General features: G+C 41.0%; 3 protein-coding genes across 3 annotated transcripts; 1 reads left to right on the top strand and 2 right to left on the bottom strand.

Moving 5' to 3' along the window:
* The first annotated feature begins 6,725 nt into the window (after window positions 1–6,725).
* Window positions 6,726–10,270, top strand: LOC149092216 (uncharacterized). The gene is made up of 3 exons (XM_089260596.1): window positions 6,726–8,008; window positions 8,069–8,230; window positions 8,306–10,270. The coding sequence occupies exons 1-3, from the start codon at window positions 7,356–7,358 to the stop codon at window positions 8,730–8,732; spliced, it is 1,242 nt and encodes a 413-aa protein (XP_089116722.1). The 5' UTR covers window positions 6,726–7,355; the 3' UTR covers window positions 8,733–10,270.
* An 82-nt stretch (window positions 10,271–10,352) lies between these two features.
* BBS5 (Bardet-Biedl syndrome 5 protein) lies at window positions 10,353–11,956 on the bottom strand. The gene is made up of 5 exons (XM_018112029.3): window positions 11,781–11,956; window positions 11,582–11,730; window positions 11,238–11,433; window positions 10,931–11,168; window positions 10,353–10,874 (listed from the first exon to the last, which is right to left on the bottom strand). Exons 1-5 carry the CDS (start codon window positions 11,864–11,866, stop codon window positions 10,407–10,409), a joined length of 1,137 nt encoding a protein of 378 aa, XP_017967518.1. The 5' UTR covers window positions 11,867–11,956; the 3' UTR covers window positions 10,353–10,406.
* A 150-nt stretch (window positions 11,957–12,106) lies between these two features.
* Window positions 12,107–14,178, bottom strand: Gmppb (GDP-mannose pyrophosphorylase B). The gene is made up of 3 exons (XM_018112030.3): window positions 13,553–14,178; window positions 12,957–13,491; window positions 12,107–12,756 (listed from the first exon to the last, which is right to left on the bottom strand). The coding sequence occupies exons 1-3, from the start codon at window positions 13,730–13,732 to the stop codon at window positions 12,356–12,358; spliced, it is 1,116 nt and encodes a 371-aa protein (XP_017967519.1). The 5' UTR covers window positions 13,733–14,178; the 3' UTR covers window positions 12,107–12,355.
* Between the last annotated feature and the right edge of the window lie 114 nt (window positions 14,179–14,292).

Here is a 14,292-nt window from a genome sequence, read left to right on the forward strand (position 1 = left end):
TCGTACGTCTAGAAATTAAATTATTCAACAAATAAGTTCTCAAAATATTGCCACACTGCAGCGCAACCCAAGCGCAATCGCCTATATATGTGAGTGTGTGTGTGCGCGTGAGTTTGTATGTGTGCGTGTGTGTGTGTGTGCGTGTGTGTTTGCTAATTATTATTGAAATATAAGTTGCTTGTAGGGTGCAGGGGATCTCGTAGTCGAGCAGTCTCGACTAGAGCTTTCTTTCTTGTTTTCGAAATGGTTTTGCTATTACAACTCATTAATTTGGCGCTCGTTTCTGGCTCTCTTCACTCGTATTTCCACACACATACACAATTTTCCACAAAGTTTATGCGATGCATTTTCTAGCACAACAACAATGAAAAATGTTTCATACTGTGCTGCATAAATTAATGAAAATACTGATGTGCCACTAGAAGAGAGAAAAATTATGAAGAAAAGGGTTCGCCATGTTGTCGCAGGGAAAGCTGCAAAATACAAATGAAATTGTAATTAGATTTAAGAAAAGGGGCAGGAAAATGTTGTGGAAAGCGCAAGAAATTGACAAAGGAAAAAGAAAAGTTAAGAGAGGAGCAAAACCCGAGAAATGCACTTAGCTCAGCTGGAGCAGCCTGAGCAAATTCAACAAATATTCAAATACTTGAATACTCAAACAATTATAGTTGTAAATTAAATTGTAATTGGTGAGTGGCTTTGAGCAACATTTGTTATTATAATTCATGAATTCGTTAATTATTACTAATGAGCAAATTGACAAAACATAAATTCTTTTGATAAAAGTTTATGCAAGAGCTGGCAGGAGCTTTGATTAACGATATGTATAAAGCTTATACTATAAACTTTATATTTTTGATTAGCTGCATTCATTTGCCTGACAGTCTGTATAAGATCGTAAATTTGCCCAACAATTTTCCTAAAGACTTGAAATTCGGCATATGTTCTTACGGCTCTAGATCGAGAATATGTGGTAAATATATTTGTAATTAGAAACTCCAATTTTTACAAATAACTCACTCTTAACCTTTTCTTCTTATTAAGTAGGTTCTTTTATTTGTTAAGTGAGCTGTTTTTAATCGGATATAAACTACAACTTTCAATGTTTAAGCGCAAAATGAATCAGTTAGTTAGTGAAGACTTTTTCCTGACTAAGGAAGATTCGTTACCATGAATGAGTTTTACAAAATCGGTAGCACCCAACTGCAGCATTCTTGTTTTACCTAAAAACCATTTAAACCAGTTTGATATACGAGAGCCACTCTTCCATAATACCACACATATCTCTACCAAACATCGTTGGGTACTCCAGTCTAAGTAATTCGAGGTATCCTCCAGTTGTGCACTTCCGCTTGGAGCACTGTTGCTTGTTTAATTTGCATTCGCTGCAGGTGCAATCTAAGTACAGCCCATTAGGATGTATGTTCAATCAGAAATGTGGTCAACAATAGGCCAACCGCAAAACTAATTAAAAGCCGAATGCTAAGCTTTAATGAAAAATCAAAATGGCCGCCCGAACGGAAATGAGTTTTGTGTAACCGCAAAGCAGATGTACTCGATAATGATCATTATGCGGTGGCTGCGGCTGCTGCTGCTGCTCTTGGCGACGATGATGATGATGATAAACGTTATTAATAGCACTAATTAAAAAGTCTGAAAAACAGGGCTAAAATTGCATTTGCATTGGGAATGGCAAAGTCGAAATTTCAACGGCTCCTGCCACATAAAAGCCAATTAATTATTTTTATAGCTACTCAAGCAACTGCAGTGCAACCCGAAAAAAGCCACAACAGAAGCCAGCAAACACACACAGACACACACACACACGCATAACAGTGAGTGTACGTGTGTGTGTACCAAAGGGTCCAGGGCGCAGGCTCTGTCTGGATAATAAAAAATTATGGCCTCGATTTGGCGCACTCGAGGAAAAATGCACCACTGACCAGGCTAACTGCATGCACAGGGCCTGAGCGCGAAAAATGCGCGACTAGCAGATACCCTGTAAATGGCAAATATATATATATGGTATTTCTTAAAGATGAATCCTAAGGGGAAACATATATTATTTTAATGGAATAAATAATAAATTATTTTAATGGAATAAATAATAAATTATTTTAATGGAATAAATAAAAATGGATATTAAAACAGATATAGAAATAATATATTCTCCTAAAATAATATATTTATATTCCATTAAATAATTATTAAACATAATTTTAATAGCAGCTGAAGCTTGTATTGTCCAGTTACAGGGTATCAAGCAGTCCAACCTCATGCATTGCTACCAAAAAAAGATGGCGCCTTGCTGTGTGCAAAATTGATCAGAGGATTCCCTGCCGTTTGAACTATGACGCGATATGTCATCATATTTCCTCCAATGCAGTCTCTGGCCACACCCTTGGCCCGCCCCTCCTGCGCCCTTTGCTGTTTGCTGCTGTTGCCATGCATATTTCTCACATTGTCAAAGGTTTTCCATGCAATGCACAAGTTGCCCAGTTGTACAGCTGCCCAGTTGATTTGCGTGCAGCTCCAGCTCCTGCTCCTGCTCCTGCTCCTGCTCTTATTCCTGCTCCTGCTCCCAGCGCCAACTTTTTCGTGTTTCACTTGTGTTTAGCATGTGTGTTGAGCTACAGCATTTATTGCCCCGGCTACCGCAAAATCAATTTTCCACATAACTTCAAGTGGAAGTTGCTGTGGCGCCTTTTGGCCAACTGTGAGCAACGGTGGCTCATTCGGCCATCCTCCGCTGCTTTTATGGCCATTTCTCCGGCAATTTTATTGGCCAACTGCCCTTCGCTTTGACTAATGGCCGCTTCGTGCTGCCGCTCCTGCCGACGTCTCTTTTTATGCACTTCTTCTTGTTTTGTGTTTTTTGGTTTTGGCTCTTTCTTTCAGCTTGGCATTATTTGTTTTGTCATCTTTTTGGCAGCGCTGTTAAATATGATTCAACTATGATTTATTAGATTGAAATGGCGTGCCATAAAATTGCAAAAATTGTAAATAATGTCGTAAATAATAAACGAAAATTATATTGCCAAAAATTTTTTCGGTTTTGTTTTAATTTTTGTAATTTTAAATCGATAATCCAGAGACTTTTGCAAACAAAATTTTAGCAGCTTATCAAATATAACTTTGCTTATATATATGTATATATATGAAAAATATTCAAGTTTCCATTTTCGATAGTAAAAAACTATGAAAGCTGGATTAATTAAGTAGATTAAGGCAAAGTTTTTCATCTATCAGCTACAGGCTTGGACTGAAGGCATTTTACAACAGATTTAGAGAAAGCATTTCGGAATACGATTGGGAAATGAAGTACAACTAAATCTCACTTATGGGCAGCTCTCAAGGCTGCCTGAAACAGTCGATCAGCTAATCCTCTTGCCACAAAGCCAACTACAGCTCGTCTCTCTTTGTTTTCGTATACATCAGTTCATTAAAGAAAACTTCATTATCCCATGCTATAAAGAAAATCAATTTTGATTTACATCGAATAGCAACAGCAACAGCAAATAGACATACATATATCAATATGCTCGGACGTATTGTGAGGCCCCCCAAATGGCGCAGGCGCATGTTCCAAGGGGCTGAAGGCGCGAGTGGGGTGGGGGGAGCACTGCCAGCGCTGACCAACGAAACGTTCCATCATTCCAAAGTGTTGATGATGGAAAGTGTCCCACTGTGCACAACAACAACAACAACAATGAGAATGCCAATGCGGCCAGTGCGTCTACAATGGAACGCAACATAGAATAGAATAAAGAGAACTGAAGATGAAGAAGAAGAAGATGACGAACAACAACGACAACAACAATCAACGCTAATAATGCTTAATCAATGTTACACTTTACAATAAAGGAACAATCAAAAAAATAGAAGAGATATATAAAATATGGAATCGAACATAAAAAACAACAGAAATGAAAAAAAACTAAACTTCATTTGTGCCATGATTTATCGTTTTTTCATTACCAAACAGAGACAAAGAGTATAGGAGAGGGAGAGTGAGGGAGAGAGGGAGAGAGCTAGCCCACTTCAGAATATAATTCACACCTGTAAGCAAGTAGAGGGCCCTTCACACAGTAATTGAAATCACTAGAAAGAGGCAGATTGAGAGCGGCATAAAATAAATCGATTTGAGCATTGAACAATTCGTTTTAGGGAAACAATGCGCTAAAATTTGTTGCGCACAAATTGTTGTTATTCGAGTGTATTCAATAATCATTTATCTTGATTACAAAAACAAAACAAAATACAAAAAAAAAAAATATATATATATATACGTACATAGAAGTAAAAAGAAAAATCACCTAAAATTTCACAAAGCTTCATTAGCCGTAAATAAAATTCCGTTAATTACTTACTTAATGTTTTCAGCCAGCGAACAGCTCTAATTGCTTGGATTAACTGAGCCAAATCTCAGTCTAGTTGAAGTCACACATCAAATTTCATTAGAATCGCATGTGATTTAAGGATCTCCATTCACATTTAATGGGCTCTTGAACAGCATTTGCTTTTCTATTCGCAAGTCGTCTCACAGCACGCAGCTTTTGTCTGGCTGCAGCGCTGCTGGAATGGGGACAAGTCCTTCTTGAGGCGGCTTTGTTAGAGCACGCGCTTCGCGCTCACAGAACAGAAGTCGACAGCAGCTGTTAGCCAGATCTTAGGCCCAGCATCCTGCCGCATGTCAATCCACAGGCGCTCCACATGGTTTGCCCCGGACTGGCGTTGCCCACAATTGAGGTTAGAAGGCGTGCGTGTTCGTCAAAGGCAAAAACAAAAAAAAAAAAAACGAAGTGCGCCCAGCACGAGTTAAGATTTAATTTAGTGAACATAATTTGTTTAGTCGTCCTGCAAAATTGCATAATTATCAATGGTTTGGCCACTCCACACACACACACACACACACTGAGCTCGAAGGACCTGGACTGCTTGTCGTCCTTAATGAGCGCGCGACGCGGTTAACTCTCAGCCTAATATCATCTGCTAACTCCCAAAGGGGTATATTGGTTTGAATACTAAAATGAAAAGTTTCAATATTTAAAATTGTTAATATAAATATTAACTATATAAATATGTATGTATGTATGTATGTGTAGATATATCTTATCATAATTAAATGACAACTTGATATATTATTTACTATATTTGATATACTATTACGTATTTATACACGAGACTATTTTGATTTAGATCTTACATTATCATTCGACAATTCTTTTCCATATACTTCGACAGGGTATTGCGCAGTCGAGTGCCGCTCGCCGCTTGCCTTGTGGCTGCGTCCCACGTGCGTTTGGGCATCCGCTGCGCCATTTTGAGACACCGCAAAGCCAACACATTTGCATATTGGAAAATTATAGGCTGCGCGAGCAGAGCCAACGCCTGCCCAGCTTCATACATACACACAAGTATACAAATATATATACACATGTGTGTGTGTGTGTGCTGCTTCTGGCTTTTGTGGTGCTGCGGTGGCTGCGGTTGCGCAGAAGGCGACGCGCGTGGCTGCATGGTGCCGCAATGGGAGGGCGCCGCTGTCGACGATGACGACGACCCCCAAGCGACCTCCAGCCGTGCGAGGACTTGACTCTTAACTGGCAGGCTAACAGGCAGGCTAGCTGGCTGGCAGGCAGGCTGGCAGACAGTCGGACGAATGGACGGCCGTAAAAAAAGAGTGCACGAAAAAATGCAAGCAATGCGGCAACGTTTCTGACTCTGATGAGCTGTAAAACACGCGTTTTCATAATGTTATTAAAAGCCAGCCAAGTGGGCGAGAGCGAGCGAGACAGACAGAGAGGGCGGCGCAAACGGTTGCAGCTCAACGGCCATTTGACATGCCAAAAAACACTTCTGTCACAGCAGCAACCGCAGCAGTCGCAGCAGCAGCGGCTGCGCATCCGTAGGTGGTATCTGGAGAAGGTTGGCTAAAGCGTGACTTCGCGTACTCGTAAATTGTGCGCCGCATGCGCTTTGCCAATTATTTAGCCATAATAAACTTGATATCGATGCGCGATCTATGTTAAGATCGAAAATATACGAACAGTAGCCGTAGCGGAAGCTGCGCTTATTAAATTTCAATTTATACGTCATATTTATAGAGGCGGCAAGTCAAAAGCCAACGAAATGCAACATAAAGTATTACTTTACTGTACAACATTAAAATTCGCAATAGCACTGGTAATTTTCTTTAATAAATTATCAATTCGAACTTGAGAGTGGCGCGAAGTTTTTCAATTTGAATTACCAGAGCTGCCACCTAGCTAAAATTAAATGCAATCTGACATAGTGGTACTAAATATATTTGGTCACACTCTTTGCTCAAAACAAAAGCCGCCTAACGCAACCCATCTGAAAATGTAGGCACTCTAGCAATTACTTCTTAATTAAAATAAGTAGGCAGAGCTTAAAATTAATGATACACATCCAATGGTACTTTTAATTTAGCAAATAATAGTTGTGAAAACTAAAATGAAGGAATAAATGAGTATTGTGAGCAGTGTGTACAAACTTTAAACGGGAATTAAATATATTTGGTGCATACTGCAAATTCTTCACATTTACTATAATAAAATAAAATTAAACAAACATACATATATAATTTTAATTCATACATATATAAGCTAAAGTTGCATTTAAATTTTGCGTTTTTAATCAATCTTCAACTCAACTGTTGCGAAACTGTTGAGCGCTCATACTCATCAGCTTATCGTGGTGAATATAATCAGCGACTACAGCTGCTGATGAATGAACATGCAGTAGTGAGGTGTAAAACATAGCAAAACGTAAAATTTCTGCGTTTATCGCAAAAAAACCGCAACAAAACAAATGTAATAAACATTTAAGCTACAAGCAAATACAAGTGTAAGGATGAAATTTATTAAAATCGGTAAAACATAATCCAATTGTAAATAAAATACAGGGAGTATTTCAACCGGTAAATACCAAGCGAAGGCCTAAAAAAAAAAAATGCCAGCCACAATGGAAGGCAAAGTAGTAGTAGGAGTATGTTGAATAAGTGTGTGTAGTGTGTAGTTGTACGAAGCAGCGTGCAAGCCGAAACTAGCAAAACTGAAAAGACGAAGCGGAGTGAAAAACATAAGAAGAAAAACAGAAACAAGTGCAATCTAGTGAAAACAATAAACGACAAAAATAAAAGGAAAATGATACGCGATCCACAAATAATACAGTAATATAATTGTGGGCGAGACAAAGAGAAAACAAACGCCGGGCATGTTAAAGCACCAGCTGACGGAGCAACAACAACAACTGCAGGGGGTAGTCGGAAGAGGAGCAGACCGAGGAGGAGCTGGAGCAGTGGGCAGCTGCATTAAAGAGCAGTAATAATAATGTTGCTGGCATCAGCTGGGCAAACGGCGCCCTTCACCTACGACTCCAGTGCCACACGGAAAATCAACAGCAACAACAACAATAGTGGCAATACGAGCAGCAGCAGCAACAATGTTAGCAATGTCGGTGCAGGCACGAGCACTCCCAATCAATCAATTGGAGGAGCGGGCTCGTTGGCGGCATGTCCAGCTAGCGCGAGCAGCATTGCCAGCACTGCGGCCACTGCGATAATGAAAACGCTCTCTGTGCGTCTGCATCGGGGCACCGAATTCATCAAGGACACTGTGCAAAAGGCTTTGGTTATGAATGGACCAACTCCTGTGTTAGCGTCTCAGTTGGATAGCAGTTTCAAAAGGAAACTATTAGGTGCCGGTGGCATCATGGGCACCAGTGGTACCTCCAACTCCAACTCCAACACCAGTACCAGTTCCGGTTCCAGCACCAGCAGCAGCAGCAGCAGCAATCGCCAATTTGTGCTCAGCCAGCCATATGTATTCCCCACGGCTGACTTTATGCGGCAGTACACGGTGCCGCCAGGTGTGCTGCATCGCTCGGCATCGGCGCGAAAGCGGAATGCCAGTACAGACAGCTTACTCATGGATCTGTGTGTGTTCAAACCCATTCGGCCCATGCCCATAACGCCCATTAAAATGTAAGTAGCAAGTAATTTAGTGGGATTTCCTTAAAAGTTTTGCAACATTTCCCTCTTTAGTAACAAAGCACGCGGCTTCGAACTGAAGCGACCTAAATTTGTGCCGCCCGCCGCCAATATGTATAGTGATGTCGACGATGATGATGATGAGGAAGAACAGGAGCAGGACGAGGAGGATTTGGTTCGTAAGGAACAGGAGCTTACATTTAAGCCAAAGCTCAGGTAAGTTAATTTTTAGAATTGCATATTGAGGCACATTTCGCTAGAGAGTTGGGAGCTAAATCTTAACGATTGCAGTACACTGTCATTGCCACAACATGCCACCGCATCCGCTTTTGTGCCACATGAAGCCAACAGCAGCAGCAGTAGCAGCACCAGTTGCATTCAACCAACACCAGCCCATACCAAGGATAACAGCAACACACACACCTCAGGCACAGGCGCAGGCTCATCCGAAGTGAAAGCCAAGCCAGCCACTAAGCGTCGACGTCGTGCGCCGCTTTTAACAGGCAAACGACGTCGCAAAGCAACCGGAGCAGCCGCGACGGCATCAGCAACTGATGAATCAGCAGCCACCGTCACCGCTAAAGCAGCATCTGCCTCTGCATCATCCAAACGCAAACGACGTGCCGCAACTAAGAGCACTTCCATATCGCCAATGCGTCGATCACCGCCCATGACGCGCCAACGTGCGCGTTTACAGATCTCCACCAGCAACAACTGAACACTACCACTACCATCTCCCTCCTTTCATCTGTTTCATTCTCTGTTTGTGTCTAGGTTTAGTCATTGGAACGCCGTGTAATTCAATGCCCAAAACGGTGTAGCATATAGAGAAAGAGAATAACAAACAATACCCACAAATCCTGTCTTTGGTTCTAGTTACTGTTTAAATCTAAGCGCGATTTCCATTGTTTTGAGAACCGAAGCAAGTGAAGTGCCAAATGGCAACAACAAGCAGCGCAATGCAAATATTTATCATAAGCTACCCCAGCTACTCTTATCCTATTCAGTTGTAACCCGAGCTGGGCATTTCGATTTGTTTATAACCAATGATTGTTTATATTGTCCTCGTATTTTATATGTGTTTATCCGACTTGTGTTCGATTTGTGTGAGATGTAATCGTTAAATTAGCTTTAAATATTTCATCATTTATGTAAATCTTTATTTTGGGTATTTGTTCTCATTTTCACTTCACTTGCTTAAGTAAATATGCCTAAATTATTATATATGTATATCGACATATATATATTATAACATTAACTGGTCTTCAAGACTGATGAACAACTAAACGAATATTATAAAGAAAAGCACTCATCTAAGAGCAACTGATATAAAAGCTAAAAAAAAAAAAACCTTTAAGAATTTAACAAAACAAAACCTAAAAAGTAAGAAAAAAGTATTAAAAAAATGCTAAGAAAATTGTAAAATAAAAGAAAACAATACAAATTGTAATTTATAAGTCATTCCTGATATGATATTTTGATTTTAATACATATACAAAATCTATATGATTAAATATATAATTTGTCGGCCCATATATCGTTTTCAGTAGGCTCTTCAAATATTCTTAAATTATATATCGGACTGCCTCTGAGGCAAAAAAAAATAGGATGGAGAAGAAAAAAGGACAACAGTAAAAAACGCCACAACTAATATTAATTTTCCTACATTGAATTAAGTTTGTTAGACTTTATAGCTTAGAAAACAAAATAAACAATTCATTCACATATAAATAAAATAAATACAAAATAAAAATATATATATATACAAACTATACATAGTATATGTATAAATAATGATTATAGTGCATACCGGTCAAATCAACTGTGTGTTGTGATATGAACTAATTTATAAAAACTATAAAAAACAAAATGCAAAAAAAGTCAGCAAAATTCTTGTTTTGCTTTAAACAAAAAAAAAGCCGGAAACTTAAGACAACTCTCACCCAATCACAAAGAAAAAAGGAAAAAAATAATCAACAAGTATATTTAAAATTACGATTAATTAATTTCTAAGCATTGCGATACCAACGAACCGGGCAAAGTAGCTGCAGTCACAGATCATCTAAAAGCCCAAAGCATTATTCAAGTTTCGAATTCTAATTGCAATCAACAAAATTAAAGTCTATGAATAATACGATAATAAGAGCAAAACTACTTAAATGACAAAACAAAAGAAAACCAAAATAATTAAGTAAAAGAAACACACAGCGAGTTGTTTGCGTCAATAAAAAAAAACATCAAACATAATGTAAAATTCATGTATTTGTATTTGCCTGATTAAATAATGGGAAACTTTTCTAGGATAGAATAAGATATAATAAAGAGGCCGGATCTCAAGTCCTTATCCAGCTTACGTAGAGCTTATTCAAGTCAACTCCATCTACTTCGCATATTATTCATCGTAATCTGTCATTTTAGTGGGCATCACATTCCATAGATCCTGCAGCTTGTAACCATCTGGTATAGGCTCCATGGCAAAGCCCAGTTCCTTGCAGTAGATGGGCGTTTGCTGCTCCGTGGACAGCGCACCCAAACAGCCTGCGGCCAGATAGCTATTTAGCTTCGTATTTATCTCGCGCTCCTGTCGCTCGTCCAGCTCGGGATAGTCCTCGATTTTGAACTGTGTCGCCTGGGCGGCTTCCTCGGCGGCGGCTGCTACGCGCTTGCGCGCCTCTTGCGGATCGTAGTGAACACCGAAATTGGGCTGATCTGTGTAGATGGTGTGCAGGGAGCACAGTTCCTTGAACAACTCAGTTAAACGCTCCACGGGATCAATGCGAAAGCCCAGCACATAACCGCCGCCCGTCTCGGCGGTCTGTATGACCAGAGCGGGACCATATTTGGACTCGCGTATGCGCAGCTGAAAGTGAATTAATTGAGGAGCGAGGCGCCTTTCGGATCAACTCAGGGACTCACGCTTTCGATCTGCAGGTAGGGCAGGCTGATGTTAAAGGTCTCATTGGCATCCGCATACCAGACCAGACGTATGTTGGTCACCACAAAACTGCCCAGGTTGCCCTGATCGCTGGACAAGTTCCAGACGCCCTGCACCTGGCTGTACACCTGCTCATCCGGCAGCAGAATCAGCTGACCCGCCTGCACTATGGCTCCCCGCAACTTCAGATCCCTATAGAGAAACGTGCGCTGATATAAACTAAAGAAAGAGCGAGAGAGAGGGGGAGAGGATTAAGAGGAAATATTTGTTTTGCGGCTTCCCACTCACAGATGCACATCGAAAACGCTGGCAAAGATGGGCTGATCCCGACGCGCTGTCTCGCCGGATACATCCGTGAATAGAAACTCAAACCGGGTCTCATTGCTGGTGGCTAAAATGTAGAGTGCCTGGCTAGGTATGCGACCCTTGGTGTGCATGTGCACCACCCGCGTATTGGTGGTTCCTATGCGGGCATAACCAATGGCTGCAATTAAAAATTTTACCATTTATAATAGACAACAATTACAGCCTGCTTGAGCGAAGCATAGGGGAAAAGGGAACAGAATAAAACCCTATAAAGAAGCAACCAGTAGGACTGGGCAATATTCTCAGATATTCCTCGAATGCCTCACACAAATTAAACTTCTTGTGGACCAGCGAGTGCCAAATGATGCGCAGATTCGTAATCAGCAGTTTTCCCGTATCCCCGGGATTGCCCTTGCTGTCCTCTATGTGATTAATGGTATCCAATATTTTCTCGCCGCAGTGCAAACGTGTGTGTCTGCAAATCAGATATTAGAGCTTGTGCTTAGCTTAAATCGCATAACTCACAGCTGGGGCACATCGAACTTGACTTCCTTATCCTCCCAGAGCAGATTCTGCTGGGCTATATCCGCTTTGCTCAAAGTCTTCAACATTTTTTCACTGAGAATATGAACTTTGTGCTTTGGCCTAAAGGCTTACGGCCCTTTGTGGGGTTGCTAGGTAACCAGAAGGTAAATCAAAAAGAATAAATACAATAATAACAAACAAGATTTCCCTTTAAAATATTATTATTATTATTACATATAATATAATTGATATATTTGATATATATTTAATATAATTGATATATATTTGACTACAATACAGATTATGTAAAAAAAACGTATGCTTCGTTTTGAAAAAGTTTTGGTCAAAAATGCCGCTAACTCGACTTTAGTCTTAGAACTGCATTTTAGCCACGCTAATTAATGGAAATGTGTATTGTTTGATTTGGTTGCATATTTAGAATATTGACATATTGACATACTGACAGCTTAAATTGTCGAACACATCGAAACAAGCACAAGGCAATCGGTGCAAATCAAACAGCTAAATTATATTTACAATAGGCCACTAATTGCACAGAGGAACTGCGTCCGATTTCACATGATAATCTGCGGCTCGGGCACGCTGGCCGCGATGCTCTTGTGTGGCAGCACTTGACCCCCATTCACGTACAGCTCGTCCTTGACAATGACATCCTCGCCCAGCACTGTGATACCCTCAATGCGTACCCAGCGGCCGACCGTCGAGCGCCAGCCCACGATGCAAGAGTCCAGCCAGGAATGCGAACGCACATTGGCACCCTTTAAGATGGTCGAGCGTTTGATGCAGACACCATCTTCGATGACCACACCGGGTCCAATGGTTACATTTGGTCCGATGCGACAGCCTTCGCCAATCTTGGCAGTTGGATCCACTAGCACATTGCCCACCACTCCGGGGCCCGTGTATAGTTTGCTCGATTGTTTCTGCCGGAGCGAGCTAAGGTAGAGGCACATACCTGCAATCGAAAAAAAAAAACCAATTATATCTTGTGTTCTTACTTCATTAAGCATCCCCCAATCCGGCCCCCCAAATCCACTTATCAACAATAATGGCCCATTAGAAACGTTCGATCATGCATTGAGGCATATCTGTGGCAGCCGTTATTCCAAGAAACCAGATAAGGCCAATTATTAGATAATAGCGACAATGACGCACCGGTTAAAAAGTCTTTGGGCTGTCCAATATCCATCCAAAATCCAGACAGCTCCATGGCATACAGCTCCTGTTGCTGCGCCATGTCCGGAAATACTTCCTTCTCAATGGACGTGGGCTTCACTTCGATGCGATCTAGTACCGTGGGATTGAATATATACATGCCGGCGTTAATCTTATTGCTGACGAACTCTTGGGGTTTCTCAATAAAATTAGTGATGCACCCGAGCTCATCGTAGAGCACGACGCCATATTTGGAGGGCTCTTCCACTTTGGTCACCACAATGGTGCCCTCTTTGCCATGGTTACGATGGAACTGCATGAGCTGCTTGAATGGGAAATCACAAATCACATCCGAGTTGAGCACAAAGAATGGCTCCGAACTGGCCGCCAGAAGGGGCTTCGCTAACGCCAGTGGCCCGGCTGTGCCCAACGGTTCAGTTTCATGTGAAAATATTAACTCGACTCCGAGTTTGTCTGCCTCTACTTTCAGCTCTTGCTCCATTTGCTCTGCCCGATAGCTGACTGCTAATATGACCTACATTGCAGAGAAATTTCTTTATGTAACTGTTGTTGTTGCTGGGAAATTAAAAACTCACTTGACGGCATCCCGCGTCGACTAGAGCCTCCAGCTGATGCAGCAATATCGGCTTGTTGGCGAACTCCACTAAGGGTTTAGGTGTGCTTAGTGTCAAGGGACGCAGACGTGTACCATATCCACCAACCAGGATGAGTGCCCGGGCACCAGAGCCGGCAGCTGTGTTTGGTGAACCACACATTATTATAATCCTCGTAACTGGGACACGTCACAGGTGAATCAACGGAAAAATCTTAACGTGACCAACTTGTTTGAGCGACGAATGTCGACAAAGCTGCAGCTCTAGTTTGTCAATGCTTGCTTCTTCAGTTTTTATTATTCTTTCTTCTAGCTCTGATAAGCCGCTTGTTGTTGTCGTTTGATGACTGTTGGCGCGTTCTTATTGGGAGCGTCTCTGAATGCACGTAGAGCTAAGTGTATGTGTGATTTTCAGAGTTTGCAAGTGCCTATCGATGTGACGTATTTATTATTTATTTATTTTTTTTTTTTTGTGTTGCTAAAATTTATTTATAAAAATAGTTTACTTCTAGTACAAAATTAAGCATTAGTATTGCCAGTGCGCGGGCTGCCTTTTTTCTTGTAAAAATACAAATTACAGTAAATGGGGTTGTTGGGAATATATCGATATATGTGTATTGGTTAGCCACCACAGAATATACACGAAATATCAACAACAGCTGCTGTAGATGTTGAAAGTTACAATTGGTGCATTAATATAGGAGACCTATCGATATCTCACAG

This window comes from Drosophila navojoa, chromosome 2, assembly GCF_054131105.1.
Source record: "Drosophila navojoa isolate 15081-1374.11 chromosome 2, UAZ_NAV_1.0, whole genome shotgun sequence".
Lineage (NCBI taxonomy): Eukaryota > Metazoa > Arthropoda > Insecta > Diptera > Drosophilidae > Drosophila > Drosophila navojoa.